General features: G+C 43.2%; 1 protein-coding gene across 4 annotated transcripts in view; it reads left to right on the top strand.

The window, feature by feature from the left end:
• The first annotated feature begins 656 nt into the window (after positions 1-656).
• kif18a (kinesin family member 18A) overlaps positions 657-17,167 on the top strand; it is a 69,731-nt gene continuing 53,220 nt past the window's right edge. The window contains exons 1-6 of one of the 4 annotated variants that reach the window (XM_033038625.1): positions 657-776; positions 2,151-2,527; positions 7,496-7,653; positions 9,762-9,866; positions 11,818-11,928; positions 12,538-12,735. In XM_033038625.1, coding sequence (XP_032894516.1) covers positions 2,212-2,527; positions 7,496-7,653; positions 9,762-9,866; positions 11,818-11,928; positions 12,538-12,735 — 888 coding nt within the window. In that variant the 5' untranslated portion in view covers positions 657-776; positions 2,151-2,211. Of the gene's footprint in view, positions 777-2,036; positions 2,528-7,495; positions 7,654-9,761; positions 9,867-11,817; positions 11,929-12,537; positions 12,736-17,167 lie in introns of those variants that run through there. The other 3 variants (XM_033038626.1, XM_033038624.1, XM_033038627.1) reach the window with 3 other exon arrangements.

Consider the following 17,167-nt stretch of genomic DNA (forward strand, 5'->3'; position numbering starts at 1 on the left):
TACCTGTGCCCCAGCTTGTGCCCCCCTGCATATACCTGTGCCGCCCTGCTTATACCTGTGCCCCCCTGCATATACCTGTGCCCCCCTGCTTATACCTGTGGCCCTGTCTATCTTCGATTTTCCAGCATCTGCAGTTCCTTCTTAAACATCCTATTTATACTTGTACCTGTGGCCCTGCTTGTACTTGTACCCAAAGATCTTATAGCAGAGCTCCGCTATAGGATCTTTGCTTGTACCTGTACCCGGCCCTGTTTATACCTGTACCCGGCCCTGTTTATACCTGTACCCGTACCCGTACCCGGCCCTGTTTATACCTGTACCTGTACCCGGCCCTGTTTATACCTGTACCCGTACCCGTACCCGGCCCTGTTTATACCTGTACCTGTACCCGGCCCTGTTTATACCTGTACCCGGCCCTGTTTATACCTGTACCCGTACCCGTACCCGGCCCTGTTTATACCTGTACCTGTACCCGGCCCTGTTTATACCTGTACCCGGCCCTGTTTATACCTGTACCCGGCCCTGTTTATACCTGTACCTGTACCCGGCCCTGTTTATACCTGTACCCGGCCCTGTACGCGGCGGTGCCGGCGCCGCCCGGACGGTTGAGCGGCGACACCGTGACGCGGGCCCGGCAGCGCCCAATGAGATTGAAGCGGAGGGAGCCAATGGGCGGGAGGACCAACGGCCGTTTGAATCAAAGATGCTCCAGCGATAGATCCGTGGTTTGGATCCGCGGCGGCGACGGTGACCGTGAGGTGAGGTGGGCCCGTGAGGTGGGTGGTGGTGGGGTGGGGTGGGCCCGGGGTGGGGCGGGTGGTGGCGGGGGCCCGGGGTGAGGTGGGCCCGGGGCGGGTTTGTGTAATGAGGGGAGTCTGTGACGGGGCCAGCGGGTGAGGAGTGGGGGAGGGGGGTTGGGCCGGGCCGGGGCCGCAAGGGGGTGGCGGGCCCGGGGCAATGGGCTTGGGGCGGGGGAGATCACGGATGAGGGCCGGGCAGTGAGGGGACCGGGGCAACGGCGAGGGCGGCGGGCCGGGCCTGAGAGTCGGTGGGGGGTGGTGGGGGTGGGTGGAGTGGGTGGGGGGGGGGGGGGGGTTGCGTTGACTACAGAACAGATCAGTGTGTCCATATATACACACATGAATAAATAAACGGATAAAGTGCAAATACACAGATAATGGGTTATTAATAATCAGAGTTTTGTCCGAGCCAGGTTTAATAGCCTGATGGCTGTGGGGAAGTAACTATTCCTGAACCTGGTTGTTGCAGTCTTCAAGCTCCTGTACCTTCTACCTGAAGGTAGCGGGGAGATGAGTGTGTGGCTAGGATGGTGTGGGTCTTTGATGATGCTGCCAGCCTTTTTGAGGCAGCGACTGCGATAAATCCCCTCGATGTTAGGGAGGTCAGAGCCGATGATGGACTGGGCAGTGTTTACTACTTTTTGTAGTCTTTTCCGTTCCAGGGCGCTCAAGTTGCCGAACCAAGCCATGATGCAACTGGTCAGCATGCTCTCGACTGTGCACCTGTAGAAGTTAGAGAGAGTCTTCCTTGACATACTGACTCTCCTTCAGTGGGTGGGTGGTCGAGGTAAGCGGGATGGAGGCTGGAGTGTAAGAGCAAAGAGGATGAGGTCTATGGTGGACACAAAATGCTGAAGTAACTCAGCGGGCCACACACTCATCTCCGTGCTACCTTCAGGTAGAAGGTACAGGAGCCTGAAGATTTGTAACGACCAGGTTCAGGAATAGCTACTTCCCCACAGCCAACAGGCTATTAAACTTGGCTCGGACAAAACCCTACATACGACAGTGATCGCAACTTCTACTGAAGTGTGGATGGCCGTTGGCTCACTAGGAGCTCATCCGCCCTTTGACAGGTCTTGCTTTGGTCCTGCTGGGGGCTCACAGCCCCTTCCTCACATGGCAAACCAGGTGGGAGAGACGGTTTAGTCGCTGACTATCCAACCAAGGAGCAGGTAGCATGGGATTACATGGTACCCTTGCGGGGGGGGGGGGGGGGGGGGGGTGACTCCCCCCGACCTGACGCTGGCAGAGATATCCCAATCCAAACTGCAGCGTAACTATTTTGGCACCCTGACTCTGCACTGCTATGTTGAAATTTTACCAATATACCTTTGTTTTATCTTGCAGGAATTAAGTGAATGGGCTACGCTTGAAACATCTGCTGTGAACATAGATATTTGAGCACATCATGTCTTCCACTGACTACGTGTGTAACCATGTGAAGGTTTTTATCCGCGTTCGCCCAGAAAATGCAAGAGAAAAGAATGGGAAGCACCGCAAAGTTGTTCATGTGGTTGATAAGCACATGTTGATTTTTGATCCCAAGGAGGATGAAATCGGCTTCTTTTATCGTTCTAAAGTTCAACGCCGGTATCTGAGCAATAAAAACAAGGATCTTCAATTTATTTTCGACCGTGTTTTTGATGCAAATTCCTCGCAATCGGATATATTTGAAGAGACAAAATCAATCCTGGAGAGTGTTTTCAATGGATATAACTGTACAGGTAGAAGACTTTTTTGTTCAGAGCTCATATAAACTTGACAATTGGATAACCACGCATTATTCTCCGGTGGGACGAATGGGGAGGAGGGGTGCTGGTGGGATAGGATATTGTAGAAATGGAGAAAACAGCAGAATGATGTTGTGAAGGGTTGAATGGAATGATCCTTGTCAATTAAACTAAGTTAGCCTGCAAGTACATCAAGTCAATGGGAGGGCAAATAGATTTTGGCCACCCTTGCATGGAATTTGTTGTACAAAGTAGGGACGTCTTTTTAAAATGTTCAGGATTATGGTGAGGTATTGAAGAATTGTCTGGATTTGTTTGGCCTTGGAGAAATTAACTTCGGAAGTGATTGAGATTAGATTTATTGGTTTGATTGTTGAGGTAAAGCGTTTGTCCTTTGTGTACTCTATATGGAATAAGAAACTAGTTTCTATGAAAGATGCTAACTTTTAAGGGGACTCAATGAGGTAAATGTTGTGTTTAAGAAGGAACTGCAGATGCTGAAAAATTGAAGGTACACAAAAATGCTGGAGAAACTCAGCGGGTGCAGCAGCATCTATGGAGCGAAGGAAATAGGCAACGTTTCGGGCCGAAACCCTTCTTCAGAATGTTGTGATGTTTCCTCGTGGGAATTGAGGCATACTTTCCGAATGAGGCTTTGCTGCGGGTGGATCATGAGTCTTTTGAGGTTCTCTTCTTGAACAGAATCGTGATGGTTGTCTTTAATATTTACAAAACACACAATGTACATATTTTGGTCTATATAGAACTTCAGGACCATTGACAGATGGTATGACAAGAAATTGTATAGGGAGGTTTCACGGCAGTCGGGTCACGATCCATGACCCGTACTGTTGCTACGCTACTCCAAGTGGAGTACATGCGATGAACTGCAGGTAGGCACTTACCATTGTTTCCAGCGTAGCGGGCCCGTTAAAACCCGCTGAAATTGTCACTTTTTGCGCTGTAAATAATTATGGAAATCGGGATAAGCGTGAGAGACATTTAGCATACTTCACAATTCCAAAAGTGAGGAGAAATGACGGTAGATAGAAACGAGAGCTGAAGGGGACAACAACAGACAGAGTGCTTGGCGAACATTGGCCGTTTGCTCACTGCATTTCATCAAGTAAGGCATTATTTGCGTTTTTTCTTGATTCCTTTGGCATCTAAAAAGTTTCAGAAGTGATAAATCTGGCTGTAATTTTTTTTAATCGCCCATGGTTCTCGTGGGTTTTTAGATACAAAATGAAAACGCATCTGAAGAAAAATTTACAGCCAGATTTATCACTTCTGAGAATTTTTAGATACCAAAGGAATCAAGAAAAAACACAAATAATGCCTTACTTGATGAAATGCAGTGAGCAAACGTGATAATTCCCAATATTTTCAATGTTTACCAAGCACTTTAGCTGCTGTAGTCCCTTCAGTTCTCGCTTTTCTATACCTTCATTTCGCTTCACTTTTGGAATTCTGAAGTTGGGTACATGTCTCTCACACTTACCCCCACTCCCACAAATTTTTTCAGCGCAAAAATTCAACATTTTGGCGGTTTTTAACAGGTAGGAAAGTACGTGTTTCTAGCATTAATAACATATACCGGAAGTGACGGATGTTTTCCAGTTGGATTTAGCGGCTCCGTGCGACCCAGTGACCTTCCGTGCAACCCCCCTATAGAACTAGACAACAGAACAACTCTACTCTGTTAAAGTCACAAAGCGCTGGAGTAACTCAGCAGGTCAGGCTGCGTCTCGGATAGATAGGTGATGTTTCCGGTCGGGATCCTGTAGACTACATTCTTTTTGTAGGAAGGGTATGACTGAGGTTGGTGGTAGATTTTAATATTCGCTTTTGAAATTAAAATTGAAATCATTACTATGGCAGAGGCTCAAATAACATTTGTTTTTGGTGGAATTCAGATCAGTACAGGAGCTGTTGCACAGCTCCTTCAGAACATATCCAGGGCCCGTTACCTAGTCAGTAATTTGAGCTCCGTTTAGAGTAAGATGCTTTAAAGATTTCCTAAAGACAAGTGCAGTTGAACATGTGGCTAAACAGTGAGTGCAGGAAACTCTAAAGTAATATCATATTTGGCCCAGACATTGTGGGCCACAGGGCCTGTTCCTGTGCTCTGCGGTTATGTTTGATGTAATCTGAACTCCAGAGTTTATTGCAAACATTGAGAAGGAGGGGACAATCGCAGGCTGCTTGAGATGAAAAGCTACACTTGTTGAAGTTTAAGTTGCATGTGCCAAAAATAAGTAATATTGCCATGCATGGCAATATTATTTATGGCATTGACTACAAAATACAATGCATGGCATTGACTACAAAAACACTGATCTGTTTTTGTAGTCAATGCCTACTATGTTCTGTGTGCTGAAGCAACGCAAGAATTTCATTGTCCTATACAGGGACACAGGACAATAAACCCACTTGAACTTGAACTTAATAACAAAGTGATTATACCAAAGTATAACAAGTAAATGGAAACAAGCCAACACAAAGCCATTTATCTGTTCGTTAATAAGTGTGGGAAGCCATGTGAATTTCTTTCCAATTCAAACCATTTGATATAAGCAAGAACTAGCCTTCCAGCTATGCCCAATGGATCTAATGATATCTGGAGTGACAAGATTTTGAAATAGCAAGACGCGTCTGCTCTTTATCGGCATAGCGTCTGCCATGTTCACACAGCAGGGAGATGCTTGACACGAGTGCCTCGGAAAGTTAGCACTATGTAGGCAATGCGATTTTTCCTCAACTCTGTTTAATATTGATGCAGATCAAATGTACAAGGCCAGGTAATTCTAATGTTCTTAAGTAAAAATGTTATTGTGCTTTTTAGATCACGGCTGTCTTTGAAGGTAAATCTTATTGTATGTACCATAGGGCTACTACCATGTGCTGAGAGTATCTGATGAATAAATTGCACTTTAAACGGAGAATAGAATTTGTAATGAAGAAATATTGAAGCAAAAGGTGTGATTGTAAATCTCAAGATGTGGACTTGTAGACAAGATAATGATTGTCTTTGGCTAGCTACAGTTGATCTCGCTATCATACTTCAAATACATTCATGAATTTGACCTCATCAGCTGTTGGGGATAAGGAAAGCCAAGAACTTGGAATCCTTTGAGGGAAGGAATTGTTCCACCTCTTGGTTTTAACGAGTCATCCCTTATTCAGAGGAAAACAATTCTTATTATGTAAGAATAATACGGCAGTCACGGTGGCGCAGCGGTAGAGTTGCTGCCTTGCAGCGCTAGAGACCCGGGTTCGATCCCGAATACGGGGTGCTGTCTGTATGGTGTTTGTACGTTCTCCTCGTGATCTGCGTGGGTTTTCTCCGAGATCTTCGCTTTCCTCCCACACTCCAAAGACGTACAGGTTTGTAGGTGAATTGGCATGATTAAAATGTTAAATTGTCCAAGTTGGCGATATGCAGAGTACTGCCCTGCCGACTACAAAATTCAGAAGGCTCTTAGGCTCTAGAGTTTTCCATGAAGGAAACCTATTCCCCAGCCATTATCCTGTCAATCCTTTGAATAACCTTATATATTTCAAATAAGATTGCATCTCATTCTTCTAAATTCCAATCAGACCCATATTCTTCAATCCTGCCTCAGGGTGATGCCTCCATATCTGGGATCACCTTAACCATTCTTCATTGGACTGCTTGTAACAATGGGGTGTAGAATCTAGTATTACAGCTACAGGGAAAGTCTTTTTTTAAGTACTAGGGCTGCAACAAGGCAGTTTGGAAATCCAGTTTAAGCAAGTAAGAGGCTGTTCTTGAACAGGGTGCTAAATACTTTCAAACGTTTGTATCTTCGTCTCATCAGGAGAAGAGAGAATGAGTGGGGTGTAAGTGGTCCTTGACTGGGGAATGGATGCGGAGGTTAGTTTGTGATGGACTGAGCTGCATCCACAAATGTAATTTCTTGCAGTCTGGCGGACGGGTTGCCGTACCAATCTGTGATGCTTCTTGATAAGATGCTCTCTATGATGTAGAAAGAGTTACTCGTCGCTCTATTTATGCCCATGACTGCAGCCAGATACGGGTCCAACGACAGCTTTACATTTACTGATGACATCACCATTGTTGGACGAATAATGGGTAATGATGAGTCAGAGTATAGAGGGGGGGGGGGATTGAAATGCCAGAACAAAATCGTGCTCAACATCAGCAAGACCAAGGAGTTGATTCACTTTAGAAGGGGAAAGCTGAGAATCTATCAACCCATCTCTGAAGATCTATCTTGAGCCCAGCATATTGATTCTTTAGACATGCCAAATTCCCTTGATCTTCTGAGGAAGTGGTGGCTGTGTGGAATGAGCTTCCAGTGGAAGTGGTGGAGGCAGGTTCGATTTTATCATTTAAAATAAATTGGATAGGAATATGGACGGGAAAGGAATGGAGGGTTATGGTCTGAGTGCAGATAGATGGGACTAGGTGAGAGTAAGTGTTCGGCACGGACTAGAAGGGTCGAAATGGCCTGTTTCCGTGCTGTAATTGTTATATGGTTATAAGTAGACCCAAGTTTCTTTCTTGGCCATACTGTCATTGTGGTTGGACCATGTCAAATTGTTGGTGATAGTTACACCTACCAGATTGAAGCTCTCGACTGTCTCCACCTCTGCACCTTGGATGCAGCTTGGGATGTGTATTCCACCCAGTTTACTGAAGTCGAAGACTAGCTCCTTAGTTTTACTGACCTTGAGCGCGAGTTGTTACCTTGAGACCATGCTGTTAGGTTCTCTCTCTCTTTCTTGTACTCCATCTGGGCATTCTTTGAGATTTGGCCATCTGTAAGATTGTAAATGGAGTTGGAGCAGGATATTGCTGCTTTGTCATGAGTGTTAAAATATTCTTGCACTGATCCCTGTAGCATACCAATCTCAATTTCATTGGAAACATGCCAGCTTTAAGAGAGCTACAGTAACATTATTTTATTTACATAGTCTTTGCATATGGTGCTACTGGGTCTGGCAAAACTCACACGATGCTGGGATCATCTGAGAAACCTGGGGTGATGTATCTAACTATGAAGGAGATGTACGATCGAATAGAACGGCTGAAAAATGAGAAAAGCTGTGATGTTGCAGTTTCATACTTGGAGGTAAGGAGGAATATTGTTCAGTGGTGTTTTGAGTAGATACCATTTTATTTCAAATCTTGCTTAACCTTAGCACAGGTCCACCACCAATTTTTACAGAAACTGGTGGTCTGACGTCTCCTTTAATCCACTCAAGCGCACTTGGAATCACTCCTGGAAGTCAAACCCCCTCTGAAAATGTGGTGGTGAGGCGGCAGATCTCGACCTCAGCGGGATTTCCACTCGGATCCGCTCGCCAAATTTGCCCCCCCCCCCCCCCCCCCCCCCCCCCCGGCTCCGGGGCTATCGAACTCCAGCCTGGTTGGAGGCGGCAGATCCGTTCCCATGGCCGACTTTGTGGGCCCTCTCCCCCCAAGGCCTCTGGTCCAGCAAAAAGGATAATACGCCATGGCTCTGGATCCAAGGGTGATGGAAAATTGGTGGTGGACCTGTAATATAGTGCAAAGATCAGCTAAATATTAATGCTTATCTTGCATGACCAGAACAAACTGCTAATCACAAATGTTTTATTGTCAGGCTGGTGCCTGTCTCTACAATCATAGTTGTAAAAATTGGATCACGCACCCCAAATACACTGTACTGAATAGCTTCCCCTTCTTTCTGTAAAACCCTCCTAGTCATTAAGGAACAACAGATCATTGAGATCCCTGTGGACTATACTGGGTGGCCATGATTTTCTGCGCAGGCTGAAACACGTCAGCTGCATGAGTCAAAATCATCTGACAAACGCTGTGCCCAATTATCTGGCAAGATCTCCCGCAATGTAGAGGTGGGCTGTTGTAGTCATAGAGCAGCCATGAGCCCAGGCCAAAGCCTGACCGTGAGCTAGAAAGCAAAATGCACTTCAGCCTTGTACGTTGATTTCAAGAGAGAGTTAGATTTAGCTCTAAGGGCTGTAGGAATCAATGGATATGGGGAGAACGCCTGAAGGGGGTACTGATTTAGATGATCAGCCATGATCATATTGAATGGCGGTGCTGGCTCGAAGGGCTGAAGGCCTACTGCACCTATTTTTCTATGTTCTCTCATTGTGACATGAGAGACACGGCAGATCAGAAAGTTGATCAGAAGTTGGAATGTAAGTTTTATTAATATAAATAAATAATACAATATATAAATTGGAGGGAGTGCGGTTTAAAGAAATACAAAAATAAGTTATTGGTTATTGGGCCAGATCTTGAGTGGTAAGTAAATTGTTGTATACATCAGATTATTTTGTTTTGCTGGCACTCTTAAATGATAAGGTCCTTACAGGTATAGTTGGGCTTTAAAAGCATAACAAATCCTCCTGTTCTCTCACAACCATAAATATAGTTATGCCATCAACACAAAAATGAACTTTAGTATATGCGAATGTTAAATTGTTTACAATTATTTTAGGAGTAAACTTAATTAGTTGAAATCTAAATTGGCTAATACTAGAGTACACCGCCTTCCCCACCTGCCTTCTCCTTTCAACTGAATAGTTGCATTGTTTCTGTGGTTCTAACTGCAGTAGAATGAGGAATCACCACCGAAGGGCTGCCAGCAAGTTGAGAAATTCCACATTAGATGTGAATTCCAAATCTGACATTTACCTGGAAGTTCTGTCTATTCTGGAATTGTTTTTTTTAATATATTGCCAATACATTGCATATTAGTCGCAGAATAAGAAATTGGTTTCTAAGTAGATTAATTGGTTTGTTTGCCAACTGAGCTTGATCAGTTCAGAGTTTAACTGTTTTTGGAGTGTGATCCAGAACCAAAATGACATTCTCTGGCTTCATCCTTCAGCAGATTAGTGATTCTTACATCAGGCCAAAATTGCTGGTTAGATTCCTGGAATGAGATGTTTTTAAAATTCCAAACGGTTTAGCCTTTTCCAGAAGGAAAAACGTGTAAATAAGACTTTTGAGGAATTTGCCTATAATTTTCTCTGCATTATTGTTATAGGATGTGACAATATATTCTCATATCTTCCCTTTATTAATCCTGTTATTGGTCATTGAAGCCTTTGGAAAGTGATAAATATAATTGACATGGAAGTGGAGTGTTGATTAGTAGATTATGTGGAGAGAAAAAAATTGTTTAAAAAAAAGTGTCAACACATGCATTATAACTTTGTTTTTAAGGTGTACAATGAGGAAGTACGAGACCTGTTAGCCAACTCCAGATCGCTGGCAGTGCGGGAGGATGCTCAAAATGGAGTCGTTATCCAGGGATTAACACTACACAAGGTATTAAATGTGGATAAATGTGAGGTGATCCACTTTGGTGGCAAAAACAGGAAAGTAGACTATTATCTGAATGGTGGCTGATTAGGAAAGGGGAGATGCAACGAGACCTGGGTGTCATGGTACACCAGTCATTAAAAGTAGGCATGCAGGTGCAGCAGGCAGTGAAGAAGGCGAATGGTATGTTAGCATTCATAGCAAAAGGATTTGAATATAGGAGCAGGGAGGTTCTATTGCAGTTGTACAGGGTCTTGGTGAGACCACACCTGGAGTATTGCGTACAGTTTTGGTCTCCTAATCTGAGGAAGGACATTCTTGCCATAGAGGGGAGTACAGAGAAGGTTCACCAGACTGATTCCTGGGATGTCAGGACTTTCATATGAAGAAAGACTGGATAGACTCGGTTTGTACTTGCTAGAATTTAGAAAGTTGAGGGGGGATCTTATAGAAACTTACAAAATTCTTAAGGGGTTGGACAGGCTAGATGCAGGAAGATTGTTCCCGATGTTGGGGAAGTCCAGAACAAGGGGTCACAGTTTAAGGATAAAGGGGAAATCTTTTAGGACCGAGATGAGGAAAACATTTTTCATACAGAGAGTGGTGAATCTCTGGAATTCTCTGCCACAGAAGGTAGTTGAGGCCAGTTCATTGGCTATATTTAAGAGGGAGTTAGATGTGGCCCTTGTGGCTAAAGGGATCAGGGGGTATGGAGAGAAGGCAGATACAGGATGCTGAGTTGGATGATCAGCCTTGATCATATTGAATGGCGGTGCAGGCTCGAAGGGCCGAATGGCCTACTCCTGCACCTATTTTCTATGTTTCTAAAAGAAAATAATTTATTAGTAAGTGCAAACTTGCATTTGACTAAGTGAGGGCAATAAACGACCCTTAATATTGAGGATAGTGGGGAACTTCAAGTTCTTAAATAGGATGTTGAAGGACATCATTTTAGTCTTGGTACATCACTATAATAGTGTTAATGCTGTGTCCTGGAACAATTTTACAGAATTTGATCTGTATTTCTTTAAAATACTAAAGTTGTGTATCTTTCACCTAATTTCTGAGTGCTGGTAATTCTTGATGTATCTACATAATGTCCGTTCGTGGCAAAAGTCGCCAATCGGATTGGCTAAGTGGTGTGATGCAAGAGGTCTTGCTTCTGTCCCTCCATGTCCTTGCCAAAGTATTGTAAAATGGGCCTGTGTTTCACCGCTGCTCACCATCCAGTCATCCTGCTGAAAGTGTGAATATGAAAGTGGTGTGAGAATCAATCTAATGTTCCCTCTGTTAATTATGGGATGCCTGAGCAAGTTAATAGACAACTGGAGCTAGGCAACCAGGAACCACATTGGTGATGGAGGTGAATAGTTATGAATTGTAAAAAAAAAAGACATAGTGAGCTGTTTTCCCTGAATTCTTCACAAAGGACCATTTTGTTTCTAATAGGCACTAAAAAGAAAAAAAATCTAATCCGAACAATCTATTTCTATTAACATTTCAAATTTAAAACTAATTTCTACTGTAGGATTCATTGGTGAAATTAAAAATGAGTGCTACATTCAGTACATAGTAAGCCATATAATAAAAATGTTGCTGGTAGCTAAAATTGTCTGCTTTGCAAATTGAGACCTCATCAAATTTTCATCTGTTTATTATTAAATTGGGAGTTTTGATCTGCTAGTCATTGTTTTTTTGTTTTTTTAATCACCTTCCTACTACCTACCAGAGAGATGGCAGAAAGGTTGCGTGCTGTGCTGCTCCCTTCCCGGTGACGAGGATGTATTGGCTCCTCATCTTCCATGCTACTGGGGGGAAAGCATTATTAGAACTGAAACATTAACAATGCAAAAGAAATATTGCAGAATGTGTTTTCGGAATTAATGTGTTAAAATCACTACCTTGCTAAAATGTAACTAAAATTGAAAGCCTCTTTCTTTTTAACAATCCTCTGCAGCCTTCGTCCTCAAAACAACTGCTTCAGATGTTAGATTATGGAAATAAAAATAGAACTCAACATCCCACTGACGCCAACTCCAATTCTTCACGTTCTCATGCTGTCTTTCAGGTATTGCTATGAATAGAAATGTAATTCAATATTGCTTGCTGAAGGATTTTCTGAAATGTAACATTAGTGCAGACTTTCCACTTTAATCTAATGCTATCTTTCATCAATTTGACATTGCCAATACAGTAACAATTATAAATGCAAGTCTTCCATTTGAAGAATTATCATTTGCATCTCGCCAAGTTTCTCAGTATTTCTGAATGAGTAAATTGGGTAAATATAATCTGACCAAATACACCTATTCTTCGCATTTTCTATTATGAAATACATTTGAATCATTTTTGAAAGAATCTAAATAACATGAATTACAAGTAAATTATAATATTGGAATGTAGCTTCATAGGCTAGTTGTATTTGAGCTTTGCAGAAAGCAGAGTTAATGTATAAACTGGCGAGTCCATTGTGTTTCTGCTGGAACTTCAGTAATGTTTCTTGTTTTACTGCGTTTTTCCCAAAATACCATCTTTATTATACGGTCTGCTACTTTGTGCTTCACTGAAAGGTACTGGGGAATAATGTATGCTGTAAATATGAACTACTTCAATTTTAGTGTTGTTCCTGTAGCCTCTGGCTTTACATAGCAGGATTCTTACATGGTTCATTTTGCAGATTTATTTAAGGCAGCAAGATAGAACTGCAAACATCAATCAAAACATAAAAATTGCGAAAATGTGCCTTGTTGATTTGGCTGGATCAGAGCGTATTAGTTCTATGAATATGAAAGCAGCCCGCTTCAGGGAGGGGGCTAATATTAACAGGTCCCTCTTGGCTTTGGGAAATGTCATCAACGCCTTAACAGATTCAAAGGTAAGAATGAATGGTTTGCTTTTCCTCTCAACGAGTAACTAATATTGGAGCTGCTGAAATCTTGTTTTATTCCTGTTTGTCCTCAACTTGATTGAGCCACATTTTTTTTAAAGTGATTGTTGTTAACACCACTGGCATAAAGCTGTTTTTTAATATGCGAGATTAGTTTTTAAATGCCATTTTGTGTTTTTAAATACACTACGGGTTTGATCTATGATAGGAATCTTGGTTGGAACTGGCAATTTGTCTTGGTTTGATTGGGCCAATAGTTGGTGTGCGTTTTAATGTTTTGAACTTGATCAAGAGGCAAGCCAACACAGTGTTGCAGCGGGTAGAGCTGCTGCCTCCGCAGCAGAGACTCGAATTCAATCCTGACCTCGGGTGCTGTCCATGTAGAGTTTACGCATTCTCCCTGTGACCATTTGGGTTTCATCTGGGTGCTCCGGTTTGCTCCCACATCCCAAAGACGTGTAGGTTAATTGTCCTCTGAATTGCTCCGAGTGAGCAGGGAGCTGATGAGAATGTGGAATAACAGAGCTAGTGTGAATGAGTGATTGATGATCAGTGTGGGACTGAAGAGCCTGTTTCCATGCTGTTCCTCTAAACTAGATGAAGAAATTATGTAATAAGAAAATTAAAGTGAAGTCTGGACAGAATTGATCATTGCAATATTGCTTCATATTTCACGGGCCATTTATTCCGTCAAATCTATGCATGTGCACATTCTAAATCTTGGATATGTATTTGGACAGTACATCCCTGAAGATTTTGGAGCACTTCCATTACCATAGTAGAAGCATTTGTCCAAGGATTAGCATTGAGATTCAGCAACAAAATCCAGCGTGCGTGCATTACCCCTGGAAGAAACTACTGTATTGGTCATGTGCAGCCTCAATGGAAGGATGTGTGAATGGGTCTGTAATACAATTGGTAACAGCCTTTAATGGGTACAAAACATGAATATTTTTTAACCATAAATGAATGAGATACCAATTGGGCAACCCCTCAGGATATGTTGGGTGACTTGCCCAAATGTCTGTAGAAGAATATCTCAACGATTCTTTGGAACAAGTGGAATGCTGGCTAAATCAATGCCAGGATTATTGGTGAAACCATTGTAATGTCATTAGTACTGAGGAAGTGATCCTTGTGCATGACAATACTGAACTGTGCATTGTGAGCAGGTACTAGATGTTCATCTCCAAGTCTCTGCTTGACCTGTGATCACTTGCTCTTCCTGTCTTGTGATGTCGGCAGCAGTTTCCTTGAGATAATGCTTCAGTGTGTCCTCTGACTGTCGTCGTGCCTGTCACCCTCAAAAGCACCACATCATCCATCATCAGGCAGTTAGAATAAACAGTCTATCCTTGATAAAGACAGCAAAGATAAGAAAAATCCCACCCGTAGGCAGTTCCCCAGGAAATGTGTACATCTGCACTGGATAGGCTTGTGATTCTTTCACCTCCAAATCCATCAGTGGTAAAGATTATCCTCAAATGAAGGAAGCAAGGACTGTTGCCGATTGATTACCCTACCCGCTGACTTGTTTTTGCTAACATATAAACTATATTCTGCACTTTGTATCTCCCCCTTTGCTCCACCTAATGTACTTGAGTTTGCCTTGATTGTATTGATGTGTAGTATGTCTGATCTATTTGGATAGCATGCAAAACAGCTTTTCACCCTACCTCCGTGCGTTTGACAATAATAAACCAAAACCTATGTTTAGTGATTTAACTATGTATTCTATCTCAGTGAAGTGCCCGTCTGTAGATATGCCATTTAATCATCGGTGTTAATGTTGATATGAACGCTCAGAACCTGTGTGTATTCTCAACTCTGGCAGCAGGAGGCACCTCTATTCTCTTAACTCTGTTAAACTATGGGTGAAATGCCAATTTGCAAGGTAGAATCTCGAATCCAAGTTTAAATCTGGATGCACGACCATTCTGACATTAGCCTTTTTAATATTCAAGGTGGTCATGTTTGCTTTGCGCCAGGTATGCATAGTGACAAAATCTTCATCTCAGTTGGGTTAGTGTGTAGTTTCACAGATGTAGAAACAAATATTCAATATCTGAAGAAGGGTCTCGACCTGAAACGTTGCCTATTTCCTTCGCTCCATAGATGCTGCCTCACCCGCTGAGTTTCTCCAGCATTTTTGTCTACCTTTGAATATGTAGTGGTAGTTTCAGGTGTTCTTGCTGCAAGATTATCATTCCCTTGTAGGCGGCGCGACTCTCGTCTGCAGCGGCCTCTACAGTCCGTCTGCGTTTTTATTATTTTATGTCTATGTTTTAATGTAGTTTTTGTTATTTTTGTTGGGGTATGTGTGGGGGGGGTTGGGGGTAACTTTTAAATCTCTCCCTGCACGGGAGACCCGACCTTTTCTTTGTCGGGTCTCCGTTGTCGTTGGGGCTGCAACGAGGAACGGCCTCCAACAGGAAAACCGGTGGCTCTGGTGCTGACTACTCACCTCACCGTCGCGGAGCTGGCCGAGTCCAGAGCGGGTGGAGCTGTGGTGGACGCTGCTGCGACCCGACCCCCGGAGATTCGGTGGCTACAACTGCGGGTTTGGCGGACGGTAGCACCGGGAGCCCGCGGGTACCTGGGGGGAGACCGCTTTTCGGGGCTTCCGCAGCGGCGACTTCTCCCGCCCAAGTTGCGGGGTTGAAGAGCTCCTGGAGCAGGGCCTTACATCACCGCCCCGCGCGGCTTGGAATGGCGGCGGGTCTCTGCGAGCGCACGCCGGGGGCTCTAACATCAAGACCCGGTGTGCGACCTTGCATCACCCGGCGTGGCTTAAATGGCCACGGGACAATTCGCCATCGCCCGCCAGGGGCTTTGACTTTGACTCTGACATGGGGGGGGGAGTGCAGTGGAGAGAAAAGTTTTTTTGGCCTTCCATCACAGCAATGTGATGGATGTTTATGTAAAATATGTTGTGTCTTGGGTCTATTTGTTTGTAATGTATGGCTGCAGAAACGGCATTTCGTTTGGACCTCAAGGGGTCCAAATGACAATAAATTGAATTGAATTGAATTGGATTGAAATTGGTCAGAAAATTTACATTGCCTGGTCACTTTGGGAGGGTTCTGCCTGTACCCCAGAGATATGATCATATTTTCTGAAAAATGTTAATCTTGTTTTAAAGAAATCCGTAATGCTAGATTGCTTTGATTCTTATTCATGAGAGCTGCTACCTTGCAGTCATATTCCACTAGGGTATCAATAAAGAAAAGCTGAATTTGAACATCGAGTAGGAATTGTTGTACAGGTATAGTAATAAATTAGGATTATTTTGTGGATATTCATTGGTTTTAGTCTTTTATAAAAAATAAACAAACTTGATGATGAATACGTTTTGTATGTATTGTACTCTGCATCTGGTCCGTTTGTGCAGCTCATTATTGATCCACACTTGACAGTCTATCAAGTTCTCGGGTAATTCCAATACTAATGTGCTCTTTTCACCTGACTATGAATATTAATTGAAAACTAAATACAAGAGTAAGAAGGAGGCTTTTTAACATTTGCAGAAATTCCAATTTTTTTTTTAAACCAGGTGGATAGCTACACTTTCCAGTTTTGCTTTGAAAATTTTGACCACCATTTGGTTTTAGTACAGACAGTTCCCCCACCCCAGTTGTCCATGGCAACAACAAACACAGTATTACAAAGCCTCATGGTAAGAAACCAGGCTATTCATAGATTGTTGGCGGTAAAATCCTGTAGAGTTTACAAATGTTATTAATTCTGAAGATTTTTCCTTATTTTTGTTGGATTATGAATATGAAAAGATCAGTCAGCTATCCGAAATCTAAGGCCTTGAGTGAATATTAATGGCTTGTAACTGAAAATCTTGTGTACAATATTCGATTCGAGCTCTCTTCTGATTATTTTTTTTTAAACTCTAGAAACAAGGAACTGCAGATGCTGGTAACTAACAAAAATAGACAAAGTGCTGGAATAACTCGGCTGGTTAGCGAGCATCAGAAATATAGAAAATAGGTGCAGGAGTAGGCCATTCGGCCCTTCGAGCCATTCAATATGATCATGGCTGATCGTCCAGAATCAGTACCCTGTTCCTGCCTTCTCCCCATATCCCTTAATTCCGTTAGCCCTAAGAGCTAAATCTAACTCTCTCTTGAACACATCCAGTGAATTGGACTCCACTGCCTTCTGTGGCAGAGAGTTCATTGATGATATTTTGAGATGGGACCCTTCTTCAGCCTGATTGTAGAGGGCAGGGGAAAGAAAGCTGGAAGAGAGGCAGGGCATTTCAAAGCCTGGCAGGTAATGGATGAACAGGCGAGGGAGGTTTTTGACAGGCAAAACTAAAACATCTTCTGATGTGCTTGAATACAATGAACATGGCTGTTCCTCATAATTCAAACCAAAAGTGCCCAGAACTTCCTGCGTGCCCTGAGCT

The sequence above is a fragment of the Amblyraja radiata genome, chromosome 20 (genome assembly GCF_010909765.2).
Source record: "Amblyraja radiata isolate CabotCenter1 chromosome 20, sAmbRad1.1.pri, whole genome shotgun sequence".
NCBI classification, from domain to species: domain Eukaryota; kingdom Metazoa; phylum Chordata; class Chondrichthyes; order Rajiformes; family Rajidae; genus Amblyraja; species Amblyraja radiata.